Source organism: Pseudophryne corroboree, chromosome 2 (assembly GCF_028390025.1).
Source record: "Pseudophryne corroboree isolate aPseCor3 chromosome 2, aPseCor3.hap2, whole genome shotgun sequence".
Taxonomy (NCBI): domain Eukaryota; kingdom Metazoa; phylum Chordata; class Amphibia; order Anura; family Myobatrachidae; genus Pseudophryne; species Pseudophryne corroboree.
The window spans coordinates 747,592,488-747,614,854 of NC_086445.1; the positions used below are offsets into that span (position 1 = coordinate 747,592,488).

General features: G+C 42.2%; 1 protein-coding gene across 4 annotated transcripts in view; it reads left to right on the forward strand.

Annotated features, from left to right (window-relative positions):
• The window catches only part of HIPK1 (homeodomain interacting protein kinase 1), a 172,182-nt gene that overhangs the window by 144,003 nt on the left and 5,812 nt on the right, over positions 1-22,367 (forward strand). Inside the window, exons 7-15 of one of the 4 annotated variants that reach the window (XM_063955420.1) lie at positions 724-886; positions 1,048-1,270; positions 1,723-1,844; positions 7,447-7,581; positions 12,342-12,478; positions 12,664-12,846; positions 19,738-19,950; positions 20,393-20,637; positions 21,845-21,975. In XM_063955420.1, coding sequence (XP_063811490.1) covers positions 724-886; positions 1,048-1,270; positions 1,723-1,844; positions 7,447-7,581; positions 12,342-12,478; positions 12,664-12,846; positions 19,738-19,950; positions 20,393-20,637; positions 21,845-21,975 — 1,552 coding nt within the window. Of the gene's footprint in view, positions 1-723; positions 887-1,047; positions 1,271-1,722; positions 1,845-7,446; positions 7,582-12,338; positions 12,479-12,663; positions 12,847-19,737; positions 19,951-20,392; positions 20,638-21,844; positions 21,976-22,367 lie in introns of all 4 variants that reach the window. The other 3 variants (XM_063955419.1, XM_063955421.1, XM_063955422.1) reach the window with 3 other exon arrangements.

Genomic DNA, 22,367 nt, shown 5'->3' on the forward strand with positions numbered 1-22,367 from the left:
GAGTTGTTATTCATTTGTGAAGAAAACTGGATTTTATAAATGAAATTATTTACTTTGTATAGTAGTAATGTAACCTCTCCTATTCTGCAAATTGTTGGGTGGGGTTTCCTGAGCCCACTTACTGGAAAAGAGCTTTCAGTGCTAGAAACTAGACTGAGCGTAGAAATGTGCCTGCAGTGAACAAGGTAATGCGGCATCTGATTGGCTAAGCGTCCAATCAGACGTCACACTTGTTAGATATGAGCAGATCATGGCTTCGGTATTAAAAGCATCCTGCACTGAAATTGCACGTTGTGGTTTATCTTCAGGTAATTGGCGGAGGGGTAGAACCTTCCTCAGGTAGACCACTTTTAAAATTAGACTGAATGTGTAATTGCAAACTGTGGTTTGCTTTTCATACACCTTATACTGGAAATTTCTGGGCTTATTTATAGTAAATATTGTTTTATCTTGATCACATTTGAAGTGTATTTTCTAGGTCACGCTTTCAAATGGAATAGCTGAATCATGACTTTGGTTACCTTGCTTTTGCACTTCCCTCCTTACTGGCGCTCCATCTGTAAATGTACAACTAGCAGTAATGAGTGGAGCCTAGAGAAATAACTTACACTAAATCGGTTTTATAGTAACAGGCAGCTGTATGCGGCACTGCTTAGCTTTTATAAATGTTAACCTGATTTTGTGTTTGTGTAACTTTAATGTTTTGTTTCCTGTTCCCCACAGTGTGAAGTCATGTTTTCAGAACATGGAGATCTGTAAGAGGAGGAACAATATGTATGACACAGTGAACCAGATCAAGAGTCCTTTCACTACTCACGTGGCTCCAAACACAAGCACAAATCTAACCATGAGTTTCAGTAATCATTTGAATACTGTGCACAATCAGGTATGTAGCTCTCAAAGGTTAACTACACAAAATGACTTCCAGGCCCTACAGCAAGATTTGGTCCAGGCATTGAGTTTGCAGAAAATAGTTACCACTAAACAGTCTAATGCATTGTACACTTCACACGTTGGTAAATACAACTGATTGCTTTTCTGTTTCAGGCGAGTGTACTGGCATCAAGCTCCTCTGCCGCAGCTACTCTTTCACTGGCCAACTCTGATGTCTCGTTACTAAACTATCAGTCCGCGCTTTACCCACCATCGGCGGCACCAGTGACCGGCGTAGGGCAGCAGGGAGTGTCTTTGCAGCCTGGAGCAACACAGCTCTGCACTCAAACGGATCCATTCCAGCAGACTTTTATTGTTTGCCCTCCAGCATTTCAAGGTAACTTGATAATACCCCTACCTAACCCAACCACTTGGTAGACTATAGTGTGGTCTGTAACAGTGCTTCGTTGTTATTCCACATTCAGCCACATGGCAATACTGAACTGAAGTTGCCCACACATCGTAGCTCCAAGCAGGGTCTGTTTTTAATATGATGGCAACTGTGAGTTGCCAAGTATTGTAGCTAAGGCAAAGGGCCTGGCTCACATGTGGACCGGTTGGTGTGGGTGGAAGATAAGTGTGTGCTTTTGTCTGAAAATGATCCTTTGTGTTTACATTGGAGTGATCAGCACTGTGCACGCTTTTTAGATCACTAGCTGCCATGTTAATAGTACATTCTTTGAACATATTTAGATTTGAACGGCATGTTTTTTTTATCTCCATGTAGGACGTCGGGTATTTCTTTCTTCAGTCCATTGATAAATACTGATTTTTGTTTTATTTTTCAAGCTGGACTTCAAGCAACTACCAAGCATTCCGGTTTTCCTGTTCAGATGGACAGTAGTGTCCCCCTTGTTCCCCAAGCTCCAGCTGCTCAACCTCTCCAGATCCAATCTGGGCTCCTGACACAGGTAATTCAGTATACCCATATCAATGGCTTGATGCAAGGTTTGGCTCATTCAGTATACGAATGTATTAAAGCAATTGCCCTCAGTCAACTTTTTTTCTGAGTTTTCAACCTATGGGACAGTTCATGCTAGGAATGAAAAACGTTCTAACAAAAATATTGTCAACCAAAAAAATAATGCTTGAGTCTTTGTAGCAAAGTTAATTTTTTTTAAAATATTGCACACTTGACAATAAGGATACCTTTGGTTGACTCCCAGACCGGCTGATGTCATGCTATGGTATTTGCAGCAGCATGCTCTATAGCAGTTTGTTTTTGTGACCGTTTCGTGTTATGCCTTTTTAAATTATTCTTTTTTTTGTAAAAAACAAACATTGTAATCTGGTGGAAAAAACATTTCTTGAGCTTTTTTTTTTTAAGTTTGTCTAAATTTCACAAAATTACAAGAGCAAGATTTACAAGCTGCAAAGTTCTTTGCCAGTCACTGTGAGTCACTGCTCCAAATTCCTGGCGTCCTTTTTATTTCAGATGTCCTCATTGGGAAAGTAGGCTGGGTGTGTCCAATATTGGATTCTATTATGACTCTACTAAAGATGTGACCATGAACACATCTCACTGTCATGAGCAGAATTGCTGGTTTCTCCGTCTTTGAATTGTCCTCTGGAATGATGCTCAGCCCTGTTATTAATGCACTGTAGTGGGAGTAGTCACTACATACTTGCTGTAAATGTGCCCAGACTTTGTACTGTTTGGGGATATGAAATCAAATTTATGTAATCTAAATCTATTTAACTTGACCTTTGAAAACATTAGCCATATATGTATTTTATATAGGTATTTAACGTTCAAAGTCTTAAGTAATTTTGCAGTCTTAATTCACCAGTCATTGTTATTAGAATTGTGCTTTTGATCTCTACTTTGTGATAGTTCCCCTTTTAAAAGAGAACATATGTATTAAACAAGAAAATGCTTGATTTCTTACAAATGGACGGGTAGTCTCATACTGACAGGGTAACTGTTTTATAGTATTTTCTAGGCAGTTGCTTGTATATGAAATTTACTCCCAACTGTTGCCTAGTAAAATTTATAAGGGAGTGGAAATGTGTATAAGCTTTTATAGCAGATGTTTTTGTTTTTTATCCCACCCCCTCCCATTGTATTAAATCTTGTATATTACGTGTACAGTAACATGCCTGAATCAATGTCTGCATAGTAGTTTTAATCACACAGGCCCTGTAAGTAGAGCTCTGTTGTAATTAGGTTTCTAAATCCTGGAGCATCCTCCAGTAGTGCTACCCCCTCCCTCATATTGCACTTTATTTTTTAATACTTTCCAGCCTAGGATTGATGTTTAAAAATAGCTCCCATATGGGCTATGACAGCGTATATTCTGTATACAGCAAATCCTTTCATTGCTAAATTAAGAAGTGCATTGTCAAAATCTCATTTTAGCCTCTTCAAATTCCATTATCAAACATTTCCTTACATGAAACGAGTCCTTTCAGTGCTCCTCCTCCACTCTCCTCAAGTTAATTGTGCCCATTTGAAAACTGATCGTGGTTTAGCCCAGCCATTAATCTTCAGACACAGTAATTTTGCCTAAAAATAGTTTGGGACGTTTTGCTGGAAGAGAAAAATACCTGGAATAAGTTGTTTTATTACGTTTGTAATGGAAACATGACCTCATGAAGACTCCTGGAAAATGAAGGGAGTCCTGTGACTCTGCCATACGGAATGCCAATAATATATATCCATGCTAGACTACATTAAGTATTGGCACACAGATGGTTTTTATACCATCAAAAAAAAAAAAAAAAAAAAAAAGTTAATACATCTTTTTCAAATGTGATTGTTTAAAATAAAGTTTTAGCACAGGGTGATACTTCACCACTGCGACTAACGGCAAGTGCTACTTAATATGAGGTCTTTGGAACAGACACCCATCCATGTCCATGTTTTTTAATATCTCAAGTGAAAGCATTTTTTTTTTTTTTTTTTAGCAGCTGGTGAGAGGCCGCAGTATTGTTTTTTGAGTTTTATATATGTTCTAATAGATTTGTATATGTGTTTCATATTGACTGACTGATTTACGAACTATGTACCTATTTGTCTTACAAAGGCAAACTATGGAAAGCAGATGTAAATATCTGAAACTAGTCTGCAGACGAGAACTGCATATATATTTTGTTTAAACGGCTTTATTGTTTACTTCTGTTGCAATGTATATGACTCTCAATCTTTGATTGTGTGTGTGAAAGCCTGCTGGACAATCGGTTTCCAGCAGGCTTGTGTTTATGTAATTGTCTGATTTTCTACATATGTTTATAGTAGCGTTCTCTATAAATATATGTAAATATGTTTTTTTCATTATGCTTCACAATTCTGAAAATCAGATTTTCATCAGTGTGTGTGTGTGTTGTGTAGTCCTCTCTCTCTCTCTCTCTCCTCAGTCTGACTAACCAAATGAAGTCACTGTAGCACTGGTTCCAGTCACCAATGCCATGGCTAGGGGTCCCTGTAATATACTGTAGATTCCTCATACTGCAAATAACAGGAAGACTAAATAAATGTTCTGCGTTTTAGCTTTAAAGGGGCCTAATTGATGCTAGCAATAGGTTGGTTGATGTCACCAAAAAATAACCAGATTTATTCAGTTTCACATATTGGGGTGGGGGGGGGAGGGGAGGTGTCTGGATGTGACCAAGTGGTACTGCTTCCAATTACATGAAGCACATACCGGGAATTACTAACAGTTACTTTGACCCTAATTACATTTTATTTTATTTTAATTTCATGTTAAAACATCATTGCCTGAAAGGTGCCCACTAAGAACATCCATGGTCTGCTTAAATATACTTTTTTTTGTGTCTTGTACATTTTGTCTGGTCAGTGTGTGGGCCTATTTTTCACATAGAAGGGTCAGATAATGAGGAAAGTGACCTACTTTCTCCAATCCGATTCAGTCTATTATCTTCCATCTCCCCTCTATTCATCTGCTCAAAACAGAAGAGAAGACCCCTATAATCCATAAAGCCTAAGGCATAATAACGGGAAGTTCCAAGTCTCTTTCACTCCACTTGTCTTTTAGCATTTCTTATTGGTGTTTATATCCTTCACAATAGAAATACTTTGGTATGTTTAGATCCAAGCATATATGTCATCCACCACAGATTCCTGTTTTGATTACCAATTCTTTCAATTTTTTTTTTCTCCACATAAAATGCACCAAGATCAACTTATTTCAGTTAGGAAATAAATCTCAGTCGCTTATTTAGCTTCTCGTGCTTGTCTGATGGGCTTGAAAAATAAGGATTTTGGCACAAACCCATAAGTTTATAAAAATCTATCTCTCGAATGTAGAGTTAAGGGAAGACATAAAACATTAGATATTACAGGTCAGCAGTTCTTAATATGGCACTGTCATTGTACATATATAGTCACGGGGAATGGTAAAGGAGAGAGAAATCCCAGCGTCCTTTTATTTTTAAGAAGTTGTACACATTTGGACAGTTCAATGCCATTAGGGATACCACTGCCCATGTTATCCCTGCTTGAGGTTAGTCCCTTTTTAATATTAAGAAGATGGTTGTTTTTGGTGTCGCTCTCTTTAGGTCTGGCTGACTTGTGGGAAGTCCTTAGGCGCTTCATATTTCCTCACAGGTAGCCAGACAAGTGAGCAGGACCATTTTAGATGTATTCATAGTTCTGGTATTTACATGTAGCTCATCACTGTATTTCTCAATGTTGTGCCCCAGTATTTAAGATAGGTTAACTTCTGGAGTATGCTTTCTAAGATTAACAAATAGACTACATAAATTGTGTGTGTCCAGCATTGTCCACATTGGGGGTAGCAGAATGCTATTGTAGTTCTGGAAATTGTACGATTGCTGTAGAAATGTGGTTTTTTTTTTAACAGTGAATTACATGTAAAAGTGTTCAATTCCCTGAAAGGTGAATGGTCCGTAATGTGAGTAACGGAACTTAAGTTTCACAAGTTCCATCAAAGTAATGCAGATCATGAAAATTAATTTACAGTTTCCCTTGCAGTCATGAATTATACTTTGTGCTTTCTGGAGATATGACTTGGTGTGTCAGCCTTCCAAAAAGAGCTCTACATGTGGAGCCAGGCTTGTTTGGGGAAAAAAGAAAGATGCGTTTAACTTTACCTTGGTCATACACACGTCTGAGTACACAGTTGGGGAAGACCACAGTCATGTGCCTGTTAACAAGCCCTGTTCCATTAATACATTCTTCATTAATTGTGTTTCTTGTATGGCCTCCTGAATGTGAAAAGAGCATAGAGGAAAAAGTTTTACTTGATGTAGAAAACCTTGATGAAGTACCAAATATATACACATTTCACCTTTTTTTGGGGAGTTGAACAACAATGGAAGGGACTTCTATGCCAGTAAATTCTCCTGTTGGGCAATACGCAGGCATAAAATAATAGTTGGAAAGCCCTCAAGTAGTTAAAATATTTTCCTTTATTATTTCTAAATCTATTTCCAGGACATCTATTTTACACACATAGTAAAGGTACCACATAACCTTTGTTATGTTACTAGTAAATGTACCAAATAGCCTTTGTAACATTACCAGTAATGTACCACATAGCCTTTATCACGTTACTAGTACATGTACTACATAAGGGTATATTCAATATGAGTCTGATCCATTTCGCCATGCATTTGTCGCAATGGATCCGACAACCCCTATTCAAAGTGGCCAAATCCGACTGTCGGATTTTAGCCTAATCTGACTGTCTGATTTGGTCGCCGCTACTCTCCTCTCCTCACCCCGGTGCCGCTGCTGCTGCTCTCCTCACCCCGGTGCCGCTGCTGCTGTGCTCTCCTCACCCCGGTGCCGCTGTGCTGTGCTCTCCTCACCCCGGTGCCGCTGCTGCTGTGCTCTCCTCACCCCGGTGCCGCTGCTGCTGTGCTCTCCTCCCCCCGGTGCCGCTGCTGCTGTGCTCTCCTCACCCCGGTGCCGCTGCTGCTGTGCTCTCCTCACCCCGGTGCCGCTGCTGCTGTGCTCTCCTCACCCCGGCGCCGCTGCTGCTGTGCTCTCCTCACCCCGGCGCCGCTGCTGCTGTGCTCTCCTCACCCCTGCAGCAATGGTGCCGCTCTCGTCACCCCAGCGCCGCTCCCGTCACCCCCTCGCCGCTCCTCACCCTGGCGCCGCTTCCCTCAGGGTGGGTGGTGGAGGCGGCAGCAATGTCAATCCGACTTTTTACAAAGTCGGATTGACATTGTCGGAAAAGAGACCAAAACCTGTCGGATTTGGCCACTTTTCCGACAGGAGCAAGCGGATCAGCAGCTATTCCGCCGATCCACGTGTTTTCCGACAAGTCGGGAATTCCCGACTTGTCGGAAAAAAACTGCCTCTAATGAATAGGTCGGAAGCTGCCGTCTTTCCAACAAGACGGCAGCTTCCGGCAGTTATTGAATATACCCCATAGCCTTTATCACGTTACTAGTAAAGGTAACTTATAGCTTTATCACATGTCTAGTAAATGTGCCACATAGCCTTTATCACGTTACTGTTAAAACATAAATATTTACTGCTATAAGTACACTGTTTCACTCACCTCCTAATCTACGTTTCAGGAAAGCTGTACCCCACTAATGGTAACAACTCTTCATCCACACGTAGCCACCATCACGCCGCAGTATGCGGTACCATTTACCTTGAACTGCGCAGCCGGGCGGCCGGCGTTAGTTGAACAGACTGCTGCTGTACTGGTAATTTTGTTTCACTTGATTGTGTACACTAACAGTCTCCTTATTATATATGTGTATCTGTTTTCTTTTCCTTCTTATCGTAGAACGTTTCAGAAGAGCATGGAAGCATGAGCTCCATCTTGTGGCTGTGTTCTTGCAACATTCTAAGCGGCTCGTTCTTAATGTCGTGTTTTGTTTTGTTTTTTTTTCTTCACATTTCTCTTTCGAAACGATTGCCACTGTGCTATCTGCCTCTTATGTTTCAGCCTGGCTTTCTCTAAAGCAGCAGTTCCAATGAGGGGCTTAGTTTTGATTTTGCTTCCTACAATTCAACTTTTTCCCTCTTAATCCTTCCAACTACAAAGCTTTTGTCTTAAGGTTATTTTTGCATTGGACTTTCAGAAGGGTTTTTAATTATCGGACGCCATGTATTGCTATGCTAACATTCCAGCCATATAAGGCCTTTAAAATGAAGGAGTATGGGCTTCATGTATGAAGCAGACAAAATAGTAGAGAATTTGCTCATGGCAACCAATCAGCTGATACCTATTACTTTATAGAATGTACTTGATAAATGCTACCTTGGTTGCCATGGGCAACTTCTCGACTAGTCTTTGTCTCCACTCTTTTCACTGCTTGACACATAAACCCCTATGTCTCAAGGGACCAGAATCTTAAAAAGGCTGGAATGAGTAAAACAAAAACACAAAATTTCCCTATACAAACTCCTTGTGTATCTTCTATTTCTATTTTTTTGTTGTAAAAAATGAATAGATTTGCACGTGGAGTCCTTGCCATAATCTGCATTGGCTTGGCTCGCTGTTGTGCCCCATTATTCTAATGCACTAAGCACCCGTGCATACCACATTAGTGCATTTACTGGGACACGATAGGGAGTTTGCCTCAGTGGCCATTTTTTATATTTTGCCTTATCTGGCCACATGGTGTGAGGAGAAACTACTACACTAAGGGGCATGATAATTTTACTTCCGTTCCGTCTGACCTTTTCACTCCATTTTAAGCACAATTGATTTGAGGAGAGTAGCATCCTTCCCATCTAAGACTATCTAGCAAACTTGGCCCCTCAATCTCTTTATAACTTGGTTATAACCGGATATTGCTCCTTGCATGCAGATGTGAAATCCTTGCAGCTTTTGTTTTATTTTTATTTTTTTCATAAACATAAATGCTTGTTTCAAGTTAACATTGTCAATGCCCAAAGGTATTGTACTGCCGATACTTGCAGCGTTGAAAGCTTCTCATTTGTGTGGCGTTCTAATTAATGGCTTCAGCAGTCCTTTAACCAATATACCCCTAATACTTTGTTCAGCCATTAACCCAATCAAAGCTTGTTCTGTACCCTCAATGATATTGCTTTTCCACAGATGCTGACAATCTTATTTGAACTTAAAGGTGAGCACAGCTTAGGTTCTGGGTTTAGTAATGTTTTTGGGATTGATCTTGCACCCAATTTATATACATAAACATTTTTTTTAATGCAACCAAAACTCCATCTATTAACGGACATCTCCAGAATCCTGATAATTAGAATTATGGTTTCTTTATACTGCACACTGTGAAACGAGGGTTGGTGGCCTAACGATCGCTCTCCACCTTCTACGTAAAAATGTAGGCCCCCACTCTTTTTTTAAAGATTCCGATCACAACGAGGATTTATGTCCTATTTTGCAGATGTATTTCTGATGTCTTCACTTGATGGTGTTTAAAATCGGATTAAAAGTGTAGCCTGTCAAAATCTTTCCCTTCATTAAAGTTAGAAGAGAGTTTATCAGTGATTAAACCAGCATTTCTTCCAGAAGACAATATGCCTTCTTCAGTAGCCAATAAGGCACATTTTATTAATGCATGCATAGTTATTGCTGAGGCTTGATCTCAGTGTGGCATGTGTATATGCTCTCACCCCACTGCGTTTTCTCAGACGTTCCCTCCCACCACCCTTTGCATTCACTTGATACAATAATCAGTCATAACATACTATTTTGATGCTTTTTCTTTCACCCCCCTCCCTAACCCCGGCTTATTAGTTTAGCTTCATGTCCTAAACGTGAAGTAACTTAGTAATTGTATATACCGGTGTTCATCACCGTTCTAAGCATGTACATATACACGTGATTATAGTTAAAAAGTTCCAGTGAGCTAAACAAATTCAAAGGATTGGTTCAGATGATTGCTTTCAGAGCATCCTTTTACGTGATGCTGCTATTGAAAGATGCTCTGGAAAGGCCTCAAAGGCCACTGATCTCAGTGCTTGTACCATCTGCTGTTCATCTGGATGGCAGTGTAATTCACTGGTCAAAATGACAACGTCCTGTAGTTCACATACAACTTACTGAAATTCTGGACTTTGTTAGACGTGTACAGGCATATGAGTAGCCATCGTCTGATGTCTGCATTATTTTTAGAGATATTTCCTGTCTTGTTCTGTACAGAAAATATTGAAAGTGATCACAGCTGCATTCATTTTGATGAGCTTTGAATCCTTTTATTAATGTAGTATAAAATCATATCCTTGTATATACATCCCATGAGAATTTTTTGTGACCATGTCCACTATAATCTCTGATCCATCCCAGCCAACGCTTTTTAAAAAAAATATATATATATTTTCTTTTAAACACGTCCACTTTAAACTACTTAATTGGCTGTCCTTATGTTTTTTTCAAGTGATTGCCAGGAATGCAGTGATTTTTGTTACAGAGCTCTACTGGTTAGACTCCTGTGAAAACAGGTTGGGATGAACATGAGGTCAATTTGTGTAGATTGGAGTAGGTCACCATTAACATATCCCAAAAATGGCAGGACATACATTCCAAAGACTTTATTTCAATCTAGTAATCTAAGTGCAGCTCACCTTTAGTCTACCAGCCAGCTTGCCAATGGATTAGACATTATTTACCGCTTGTCCTAAGTTTGCATTACTCCATTGCAAAGCTTTGCTTATTTTGTCCTTCCTTTTGTCAAAGCAGTTCGTGACTTGGAACGCCAGATCTCTGCATCACATTTGGGATGTTCGTTCTTGCTCTGTATTAAACTATGCTTTGTCTTGTGCAGGTGTTGGCTTTTTGGAAAGACGCATGGTGTGATTTCACATTTATTATTAAACTTGATTTTTCTCTCCACTGTTTGCATTTTGTTTTCTTTCTTTCTTGGCTTGAAGGCTCTTGCCAGGACCAGTGCTTTATAAGACAAGGATCTGTCACTTGCAGAAATGTGTCACAAGGCTTACTGATGTAGTGTAAAAGACTCCTTACATGAATGTGCTGTGCTGCAGAATGACTGGTTCCCCCCTGTATTTCTAGTCTGTAGTGGTGTAGACCAGTTACAATGTTCTCATGCCACTTTGAAAATACCAAACATTCAATTCATAGCTTGATGGCTATGGTAAAAGATCTCAGAGGTTCCTTTATGCACCTTTTATATAGCTGCATGAGGCAATGTAATGATACACGGTGCTCTGAAATGATGAGTAGACCTACAGTATTTGTGACTGTATGGATACTTCTGTGCATGTTTTTGTTTAATACTTGGCCTGTCCTGTCACTAGGAGCTAGTGACTTAATGGATAGCATTCACATGAATATGGCTTCAGCCCACAAAATGGCTGCCTCATTGTGTTTAGGTGACAGGTGATGTAAACTAAACTACCAATTGGGTATCCATGTAGTAAGTCATTTTAAGTCTAGAGAATAATCTTGTAATTTTAGTTAATAGATTCTTCTTACAGCTGGTTGTAAGTGTACAACGTCACCTGAGGAACATTTCCTAGTCTACTAAAAGCAGCTACAGATCAAAAGAAATTGTTAGCATAATGTGAGACTGGTGTTTAATGTAAATCCCCAGTATAAGCCACCTGGACTGAGTCCCAACATGTAAAAAGTGTGAAGACTACTGCGAAAATGGACAACGGTAAAATAATTAAGCCTGCTTAACTTTGGCCTAGTTTGTAATAGTTTCTACGTTTGACCAAACAATTATATTTAGAAGCTACCGTACACTTAATGAGAACATTAGTTTATTGGTAGCACAATTGTATCCAAATGCATAATTGCTGCTTATGCCACTCCGTAAAGAACTCTTGACATGTTAATGTGGTTGGGCATTTGTTCTCTATTAAAGATTTCATGTCTGATATTGCAAACTGACCCACTGTGTTAGTCTTCATTGCTGCCTGTCCTTATTCGGTACATGGCTTATTAGGTGAATACTTTTATTCTGTTGCACTTGTACTTTAACTTTTAATGAAGAGTGTTCTGATTTTAAAGGGGAAAAAAAAAGTTCTCTTCTATATGCAAAAATAGTCAAATATGGATGTGTTTCGCCTGTGTACACCAGTGTTTTGTCTTCTATAGCATTACCTGAGACATGACTAAGAACAATAATTAGTGTCGCTAGATGTTTGACAGCGGTTTCAATGCTGTACATTTTTGTTTTATGATATGGCAAAGTGTATTTTTAGATGTTACACAGTGGCCTTTTTTATATTGTATTTAGCTTTGACCCTGTAATAGATTTTGGTCCTTATGCTGCTGAAGTAGTATGAAAATCCAATGGAAACAAACTTCTTTTCTGATTAACTTGCATGTGGCAGTCACCCAGCTTTCCTGCAGCACAACCTTTCATCTGTCATCTGATTTGCTTAGTTCAGTCTTAGTAGTCACCACCTCTGCAAGATGAAGATCCACTGTCTTCAAGAAAATAGTGACCTTTGTTTTGACTAAGAAACTTCTCTCTGTCGTCCCCTCCTTTGTGTTTTCCAGCAGGCATGGCCTGGTGGAACACAGCAGATCTTACTACCATCTGCATGGCAGCAACTTCCTGGGGTTGCTCTACACAATTCAGTTCAGTCAACAGTGATTCCTGAGACTATTGGAAGTAACCAGCAGCTCACAGACTGGAGGTAAGTTCCTCCCATGTGCCTGTTGATCCTGCATATAATACTGGTTTTCTTTGCTAGTAACAAAATAATACCTAAACAAATGTGGATAACTGACAACTGCAAAATAAAATAAAAAATGGATGAAAACTTGCATAATATATCCAAAATAGAAAAAAAGTGCTCAAGTATGCTTATCTTTCCTGTAGAAATGTACATTCCCATGGAAACCAGTATAGCGCCCTGATGCAGCAGCCGTCGTTACTTGCCAACCATGTGACTTTAGCTGCGGCTCAGCCTCTCAATGTGGGGGTTGCTCATGTTGTTCGACAACAAAATGGAAACATTTCAGCAAAGAAAAACAAGTTGCAGCAAACACAGAACAATGCCAAGTAAGCGCTGCTTTTTAATAAACCCATTGTCATTGTGATGCTACATTTAAAATGTATCCATTAGCTGTGCAGTGTAGAATGGTGTTGGGAACAAGTCGCCAGTATGTATTCCTGACATAAGCATATGAAAAACATTACGAGTACTTGCATTCTGATATTCAGTCTATAATGCCATTTTATTCTTTATTCAATGCTCAGGAGTGGATGATTACTTAACACCATAAATGTCATACATTTGTTGCAGCTAAGTGCAGCATGACTGACTATTGTGCAGTATATCTTACTGTGTCTGCGTATGATGGGTGCTCTCTACACTGCAGTGAAGTGTAACTGGCCAGATACTATAGATGTACAGATGTGTCTTCATACGCTATTGCTGCAGTCGTGCCAAACGGCCCTTCTTGGCGCGCCAGGTCCAGTGTGACCCAGCTCACGCAGAACATCGAACATCTTTAATGCTCGGATGTGCATCTTCGTGGCACAAATGAAACAATTGGAAGTGACAGAACCGCTTAAGGAGACGAATGATTAATTTGATGCGCAGTACTTGTACATCTGTGTGCAAATGAGTCTGATTGTGTGTATGTGTTACAATGCAGTGGCCAAAGGTTTTATGTTCTTTCATGGCAAGTTCCGTTGTGCTTCATCTGCGACTTTGTACATATTTAACACCGATTCCTGAGTAGTTAAAGTTGCAGCCTGGCGTTTTTGGCACAGATTGAATAGTGTTTAGCTGCGCCTGCATTGCGACTAATACAAAGAAAGTTGCTGCACTGCTTGACGCGGCACGCCAGGAGTCATGCCGTATGGATGCTCATGGTGTATGGATGCTGGGTGTATGAGGATCTGTAACCTCAGGTAGTTTGGCATATAGCTACTGGACCCTTTGGGTGCGTAGTCAAACATCTAATGGCTGAAATGTATGAGCCCTAATGCCATCTATTGTAGAGTGACATAGATCCATTTCTTGAGCTTACATGCGAATCATTCACACACAATATCCACAGCTAAAGCAAACATTGGTCTATGTTCTACTTTCATATAGTGGCTTTAGGGGTGTGTTTACGAAGCTTTGGATGGAGATAAAGTACCAGCCTATCTGCTCCTAACTGTCATTTTTCAAACACAGTCTGTGACATGGCAGTTAGGAGCGGATTGTCTGGTACTTTATCTCCAGCGACTTTATCTCCATCCAAGGCTTAATAAATAGACCTCTAAGCCTGTATTATTTCTCTGTCATCCATCTGGGGGACGCTGTGTACTGATAGGTTCTGTGCCAAAGCTCCCTCCCACACACTCTAACCCATCAAAAGAAACTCCTCCCCCCTCTAACCCCTCCCATCTCCAGCCTGACCAGCCCAACACCTCAGTTTAAGTTTTGTGCCTGGAGAGTGCAGGCACAGTTCCTGTCTATTAGTTTTTAGTTAGGATCTGTTTCAAGGAAATAAAACAAAACAAAGAAAACCTAAGTCCCTGTTTACAGGCGACAGGTCTCTGAGTGTGGGGTCTAGTTATTGAGTTCTCCCCACTCTATGTAGCCTACGGGGTAGTCACCACTCCTGACACTGGGGCCCCCCATCCTCCTCTCTATCTGTTAAGGTGCTTATATGAGGTATGTTCTGCAGTACAGCACTGTGTTGGGCTGTTTTACATGTGTGTGTGTGCAGCGCACGCTGTGCTGGTTACATCGCGCGCGTTGAAGGGGAGAAGCGATGTACTTTACAGCCGCTCTTGGCGGCGCCGGGCAGAGCGACCAGGCTACGGCTCTTCTTACTGCCCAGGGTCACCGCTATCAGAGGCGCGCACCGTCGCGAAGGGATCGGCCAACGGCAAGTATTTTGTACAGTCCCCACTAGGGGCCGTGATTGTTTTTCTGAATAACTGAGTAGTAGCCTAGGGTTAGGCACCATTGTCTCCTTACTGGGAGGTCCTATGTTCCTAGTACTATTTTTTTAATTTTTGTGTTTTCTTTATTTAAGGGGGGTTTTGTTTAAAAAAAAAAAAAAAGGTAGATAGCAGTGCTCTTTAACATCCCCCTTTTAAGCATAGCCTTGATCATTGGATTTGCAGGATGGCCAATAAGCCAGACAAATCTGCTAAGGGGAAGACAGGCTCGGCTGTTTATTTTGCTTGTTCCCAATGCGGATCCAAACTTTCTAAGGGTAGCACGGATCCAGGTTCTCTCTGCACTACATGCTCTGGGACGCCTGTAGTCGAGCAGTCTAGTGGGTTGACAGATCAGTCGGTACCTCTCTGGGCTAGGAACATGGCTGATGCTATTGCGGATTTGCGTCAGTCTCAGTCAGGTTCTCATACTGATCAGCCTGCGGAGGAACCACTTTGGGCTAGGAATATGGGTAAATGTCTGTCGGATTTAGCGCAGTCTATTAATCAAATTGTGACAACTTCGGGTTCAGCAGCCGCGAAACGTCAACACTCGCTACCTGCTATCACCTTTCCTGGTGAGGAGGCAGATCCAGACACTCCTTTGGAAGAGGGAGAACTGGATCCTGAGAGGGAAGATTCTTCCGCCTGGGGAGAGGAGGAATTGTTGGTAAATTCAGGTGTCAAATTGTTAATTGAGGCCATACGTCAGACACTTAATGTTCAGGATACGGTGGAGGCGGAGACTTCTTCTGCCTTTTTTCAAACGTCAGAAGAGACTAGAAACTGTTTTTCCTTCCTATACACATTTTGCAGATATTTTGAAAGAACCTTGGCTTAAACCGGATTCAAGGTTTCAGGCTCCTAAGAATTTAAGGTTTCTTTATCCCTTCGCGGAGCAGGATACCAGGTTCTGGGAGACTGCGCCAAAGGTGGATGCTCCTATTTCTCACCTGGCGAAAGCTACGGTAATTCCTTCAGTGCAGTCAGTGACATTGAAAGATTCCACAGATAGGAAGATTGAAGCAAATCTTAAGTCTATGTTTACCTTATCAGGTGTTTCACTGCATCCAGTTCTCACTGGTGCCTGGGTACTTAAAGCTGTAGATGAATGGTTGGCGCAGGTGGTGTCGGGGATGCAATCTGATGACCCTTCGGAGGCTATCCAGCTAGCGGAGCAGATTTCTGAGGCTATCAATTATGTAGGGGAAGCCTTGTTGGACTCAGCCTCATTGCAGTCACGTGTTTCTGCTCTGGCGGTTACGGCACGGCGTTCGCTCTGGCTTCGTGTTTGGAATGCTGATTCTGATTCCAAACAGACTTTGACAGCTGTCCCCTTTGAGGGTGAATACCTCTTTGGTCCGGAACTTAAGAAGATTATCTCCGATACCACGGGTGGCAAGAGTCCATTTCTTCCTGTTGCTCCTCAGAAGCCAAAATCGACTAAGTTTAGTTCCTTTCGTACTCAGGGCAGGGGCAGTTTCCAGTCCTTTCGAGCCTTTTCCAGGTACCCACGACGAGGTGCATACCGTGGTAGGGGATCACAGTCATCCCGCAGGCCGGCGGTTAAGCCAGCCAACAAGCCTACCGCATGACGCGGGGAGATCTTCGGAGGGATCTTTGGTAGTGGGAGCACGGTTACTACACTTCCGGGAAACGTGGCTCCTGTCGCAACCGGATCGGTGGGTGACAGGAGTAATATCCCGAGGGTACATTTTGGATCTGGAGGAACCTGTTCCAGGCTGTTTTTTCATCACTCCCCTTCCAAACGATCCCTCCAGACGACAAACGCTAATTCAGGCTACTTTCAAACTTTTGCGAGACGGAGTAATTCTTTCAGTTCCCAGACTACAACAGGGTCAGGGTTTTTACTCAAGTCTTTTTCTCGTGAGCAAACCGGACGGTTCGTTTCGACCCATTTTGAATTTAAAAAGCCTGAACCCGTATCTCGCTGTCCAAAAATTCAAGATGGAATCGATTTGTTCAATTATCGCCGCAATGGAACAAGAGGAGTATTTGGCATCTATCGACATAAGACGCGTACCTCCATGTTCCAATTTGGTGCGGTCATCAGCATCTGTTGCGGTTCGCAATCGGTCCATGGCACTTCCAGTTTCAGGCTCTTCCTTTCGGTCTCTCCACGGCCCCTCGAGTGTTTACAAAAATATTGGGCCATGTAGTGGCGATACTCAGATGTCAGGGAGTCAACATTACTCCTTACCTGGACGATTTGTTGATAAAAGCTCCGTCTCCGGAGCTTCTTCAACAGCATCTGCGAACCACCACAGGCACTTTGCAATCTTTCGGATGGATTGTGAATTTCCGGAAGTCGTCCTGGACTCCCTCTCAGGAGATGATTTTTCTAGGTCTCCTTTTCAACACAAGAAGTCAGAGGGTTTTTCTGCCTCAGGACAAACTCCAGGACCTCCAGTCGAGAGTTCGTTACCTGTTGCAATTACCTCGGGTCTCCATTCTCCGATGTATGCAAGTACTGGGCAAGACGGTGGCGACCTTCGAAGCAGTACCGTATGCCAGGTTTCATGCTCGGGCCCTTCAATCTCAGATATTGGGCTCTTGGAATCAGGCGGGCCCACGTCTGGACTTACAATTGTGTCGCCTGTCGACTCAGACTCGACAGTCTCTTCATTGGTGGCTTCACAGTCCAAATATAACAAAAGGGGCCCCGTTCACTGTCTGGTCTTGGATGATGATCACCACGGACGCCAGTCTCACCGGCTGGGGGGCAGTGTTTCAAACCCAACATTTCCAGGGTCTCTGGAGCAGTCAGGAATCACGGTTACCAATCAATATTTTGGAGTTGAGAGCAATTCGCTATGCTCTGATTCAGGTACAGACCAGTGTTCAGGGTCACCCGGTATGAATTCAATCGGACAACGCCACAGCGGTGGCTTACATAAACAAACAAGGAGGAACTCGCAGCTGGAGAGCGATGAAGGAGGTTGCACATATACTCCAGTGGGCGGAACGGTGGATCCCAATTATCTCAGCCATTCACATTCCAGGCGTCGACAACTGGGAAGCGGACTTCTTAAGCCGTCACACGATACATCCGGGAGAACGGGAGCTTCATCAAGAAGTCTTTCTAATTCTCGTGTCTCTCTGGGGAACACCCGACATAGACCTCATGGCGTCTCGTCTCAACCGAAAACTACCCTGGTACGGGTCCAGGACTCAGGATCCTCAGACGGCGCTGATCGATGCATTGACAGCTCCGTGGCAGTTTCAACTGGGATACGTATTTCCACCATTTCCTCGGATACCGAGACTGCTTCAACACATTCGAAGAGAGGGTCTTCCAGTCATTCTTGTGGCGCCAGACTGGCCGCGTCGGCCGTGGTACTCTCTTCTTCGCAGCATGGTGGCCGAAGACCCGTTCCGGCTACCTCTGAGACCCGATCTACTTCTACAAGGTCCTTGTCACCACCACGATTTAAGTCGTCTGGCTTTGACGGCATGGTTCTTGAATCCAAGATATTAAGAGCTAAGGGGTTCTCTGGGCCAGTAGTAAAAACCATGATTCAAGCTAGAAAACTGGTTACTTCTCGTATTTATCATAGGGTATGGCGCATCTACATAGCTTGGTGTGAGAAGCATGAACTGTCACCACACCTTTTTCGTTTGCCGCGTCTATTGTCTTTCCTTCAGGAGGGATTGACTAAGGGACTTCGTTTATCCTCTCTTAAGGGTCAAGTTTCGGCATTGTCGGTCCTTTTTCAAAGACGTTTGGCTATTCCGGAGGTTCAGACGTTCCTTCAGGGTGTACTCAGAATTCAACCTCCTTTTGTTCCTCCGGTTCCACCCTGGGATTTAAATTTGGTTCTTCGGGCTCTTCAGAAGCCTCCGTTTGAGCCATTAGAACTTGTCGACTTACGTTTTCTTACTCTGAAGGTGGTCTTTCTTTTGGCCATTGCTTCGGCCAGGCGTGTTTCTGAGTTAGCCGCTCTTTCGTGCAGACCGCCTTTGTTGGTGTTTCACGATGATCGAGTGGTTCTTCGTACAAAACCTTCCTTTTTACCAAAGGTTGTATCAGCCTTCCATATGAATCAGGACATAGTACTACCGGCGTTTGTCCCTGAACCTTCTGGCCGAGATTGTCATTTGGCATCGTTGGATGTTGTTCGAGCCTTGCGCATTTATTTGTCCCGCACAGAGGCTATTCGTCGTACGTATAACTTGTTGATTTTAATTGATGCGCCCAAACGTGGCTGGCTGGCTTCTAAAAACACGGTGGCACGATGGGTTAAGTCGGCTATTCGACAAGCCTATGTTTCTTCAGATTTGCCTGTTCCTGGTTCGTTGAGGGCTCATTCGACTAGAGCTGTTGGAGCCTCTTGGGCTGTTCGCGGTGGTGTGTCTGTTGAGCAGCTGTGCAGAGCAGCAACTTGGTCTTCCGTGCATACTTTTACCAGGTTTTACCGTTTTCATACCTTTGGTTTGGAGACTGCCTCTGTTGGGCGTCAGATTTTTCAGGCGGCTCTGCCGTCTGGTTCTCCCTCCTCTACTTAGCTGGCTTTGGGAAATCCCATCAGTACAGACGCAGCGTCCCCCAGATGGATGACAGAGAAATAGGGATTTTTTGTTGCTTACCGTAAAATCTTTGTCTGAGTCCATCTGGGGGACGCTGCGATCTCTCCCATATTTTTGTCTGGTTTATTGGTTGTATTCTGTGTGCCTCTTCTGGCTTTGCTAAACGTTAACTGAGGTGTTGGGCTGGTCAGGCTGGAGATGGGAGGGGTTAGAGGGGGGAGGAGTTTGGTTCTGTGCCAAAGCTCCCTCCCACACACTCTCTAACCCATCAGTACAGACGCAGCGTCCTCCAGATGGACTCAGAGAGAGAGATTTTACGGTAAGCAACAAAAAATCCCTATTTTTAATGTTGCTGCGACGCTTTTGTATATTTCACATTTATAGATAAAATTTAGCTTAAAGTAAATGCTTGCATGCTGCTGAGACTGGCCCTAACTATGTCACTTTTGTATTATTCAGGACACTCTCTGCTTTAGATATTCTCCCATCCCAAGTCTATTCATTAGTGGGGAGCAGCCCATTCCATGCGTCCACTTCATACAACCCCCTCCTCCCAATCCAAGAGCAGCGCCAACCCATTGTGATCCCAGATACCCCCAGCCCTCCTGTGAGTGTTATCACTATTCGCAGTGATACGGATGAGGAAGAGGACAGCAAGTACAAGCCTGGAAGGTAAGCCTGCAGCACCACATGTTTCTAGCCCAGGTATTACCATACTAAACTTGGGACTGTGTTCTGGTTCTCAAGGCCAAGGCTGGTTAGCTCTGGTTTCCAGCAATTTACAGGATTGGTTTTGAGGATTTTCATAATCTTAAACTGGTTAATATATTTGGCTGTTTGCCAGTCTGTGACCTGAGGGTAGATATACTAAAGTCTCTAAAACAAGTGGTGGTGGTGTCCAAAGCAACCAATCAGATTCTGTCAGATTCTGCATTTTCTAGAATGCAATAAAGCTAGAATCTGATCTGCAGAAAGTGGACTCTTCATTGTAAAAGCCTTTGGCCTACACACTAGTCACAGTTTGAAATGATAAACCCAGAACTTTGGATTCTTGTATATAAGTGTTACGGGATGCTTGTGCACTGTATCAGCTTTCTGTTCTGTCTCTTCCTAGCTCGGGCATGAAGCTGCGGTCTAATGTGATCAGCTATGTGACCGTTAATGACTCCCCGGACTCAGACTCCTCGGTCAGCAGCCCATACTTGGCAGATCACCTTTCTACTCTTAATGGAGTCAGTGGAGTGTTTGAAATCCCAGGTAGCAGAGGAGCCCACACACACAGTTCTAGCTCCCGCACAATTATTGTGCCTCCATTAAAGACGCAGATTTATGACTGCAGTTTGGATAATCATCTGACAGGTACGTTCTCTTTATTAAAAGCATTTGTTAAACTTTAAATAAGAACTAGGCAGTGAAATAATGGGTATTTGTGGTGTCCTATAAGTCACTGGCAGCTCGATGGGCAACCTTGTTTAATGCATACGGTTGGCCAAGCAGTGACTGGTATTTGGGGGCATTTTATAGTCTTTTATGTGAAGACACTTGTATATAGCGTATTCATAAGTACAGTATGTCAAAAAGAGAGAAGACCAATCTGTCAAACCATTAACTATTATTGTTGCTTATCCATGTAAATACATTCAGAAATGTAAAAGCAAAAACAAATATATGCATACACAAATACACACACAATTGTGACAAATATAGTTACATGTATTGTAAAATGGTAAACCCCAGGGGAATATCATTCAGCACAGCTGAACATAATATACAATATATTCTAAATTTAAACCCATGGAAAAAAATTGCACTACAACACATCGTAATATATATAAGGTAAAAATGCCATACAGAAAATATTCTGTGGTGTATAATTCATGAAGACCTGTAAGGATTCATATTACGAGTCCATGCTTCTGGTTGCTCAATTGATTATCCACTGGAGTGTCCAGTATATAGGACCACAAATAGCCACCGGGACAGAAATACAAAGTACAGTAAGGACTGGATGGGCCAAGTGGTTCTTATCTGCCGTCAAATTCCATGTTTCTATGTCCGTTTCCACTACCAACATCAGTGTATATATAGACATTGAGGTAGTGTAAAATAGCAGCAGAGAAGCTATAGATATACGATATAGGTCGGTAAAACACTGAATCATCCGTTAGAACATGCAGTGTAAATAACTAATAATGATAAATAGTGTAAATAACTGACTTTATACATGATTATCATGTCAAGGTGTATGACATCTTTTACTGCTTTTGGATTTTGAATTTAGTATTTTCATTTTACATTTTCTGTGTACTTTTGTGACCTATTCTGATCATGTTCTGCATTGGTTTATTTATTCATTTCTGCTCTGATCTTGTAAAGGATGATACCGGACCTAGCCCCTTTTTATTGCAGAACTGATTTCAGTAGGTAGAATATGCCAGCGTGACCTGCTATCACTATATGGGCATTACTGCTTTTATCATTAAGTTACGTTGGCAGCAGAACCTAGTGTCACAACACTGGCATGTCTAAGTTTGGAAAGTATTTTTCTCATCGAATCATCCTGCAGGTTTCCTGGGTAGTGTTGGCAAGGTGAAAACTTCCAATTCAAATGGACAATCATCCGGTAGCTGCATCTCCCAAACAGGCTATCGCTCCCACCGCATGCTAAATGGAGTGCAGCCTCTCAACCTCAGTCAGGTAAGTTGCCAGTTCCTTTCATCATTCATTTCAGCACTCGGTTACTCCTATCCAACACAACCCCGCTGCAGTCTGTGATCAAATCTTGACTACTTTGGTCAAGCACTGTTTAGTAGAATGTGCCTTTTTGGCATTTTGATAGTTAAAAGTTGGACCAGCCAGCATTTTGAAAGGAAGTTATTTACAGAGCAGATATATTATGCTTATGATATGACATCTGCATAAATGTAAACTGTACAGATTGTCTGCACTGAAATTAATATAGATCACTTTTGCTGTCGTGTGTGTAGTAAATCTCCAGCTGATTGTACTGGGTGTGGGTGTATTCAATTAATTCGGATTGTACTGGATGTGGGTGTATTCAGTTAATCCGGATTGTACTGTATGTGGGT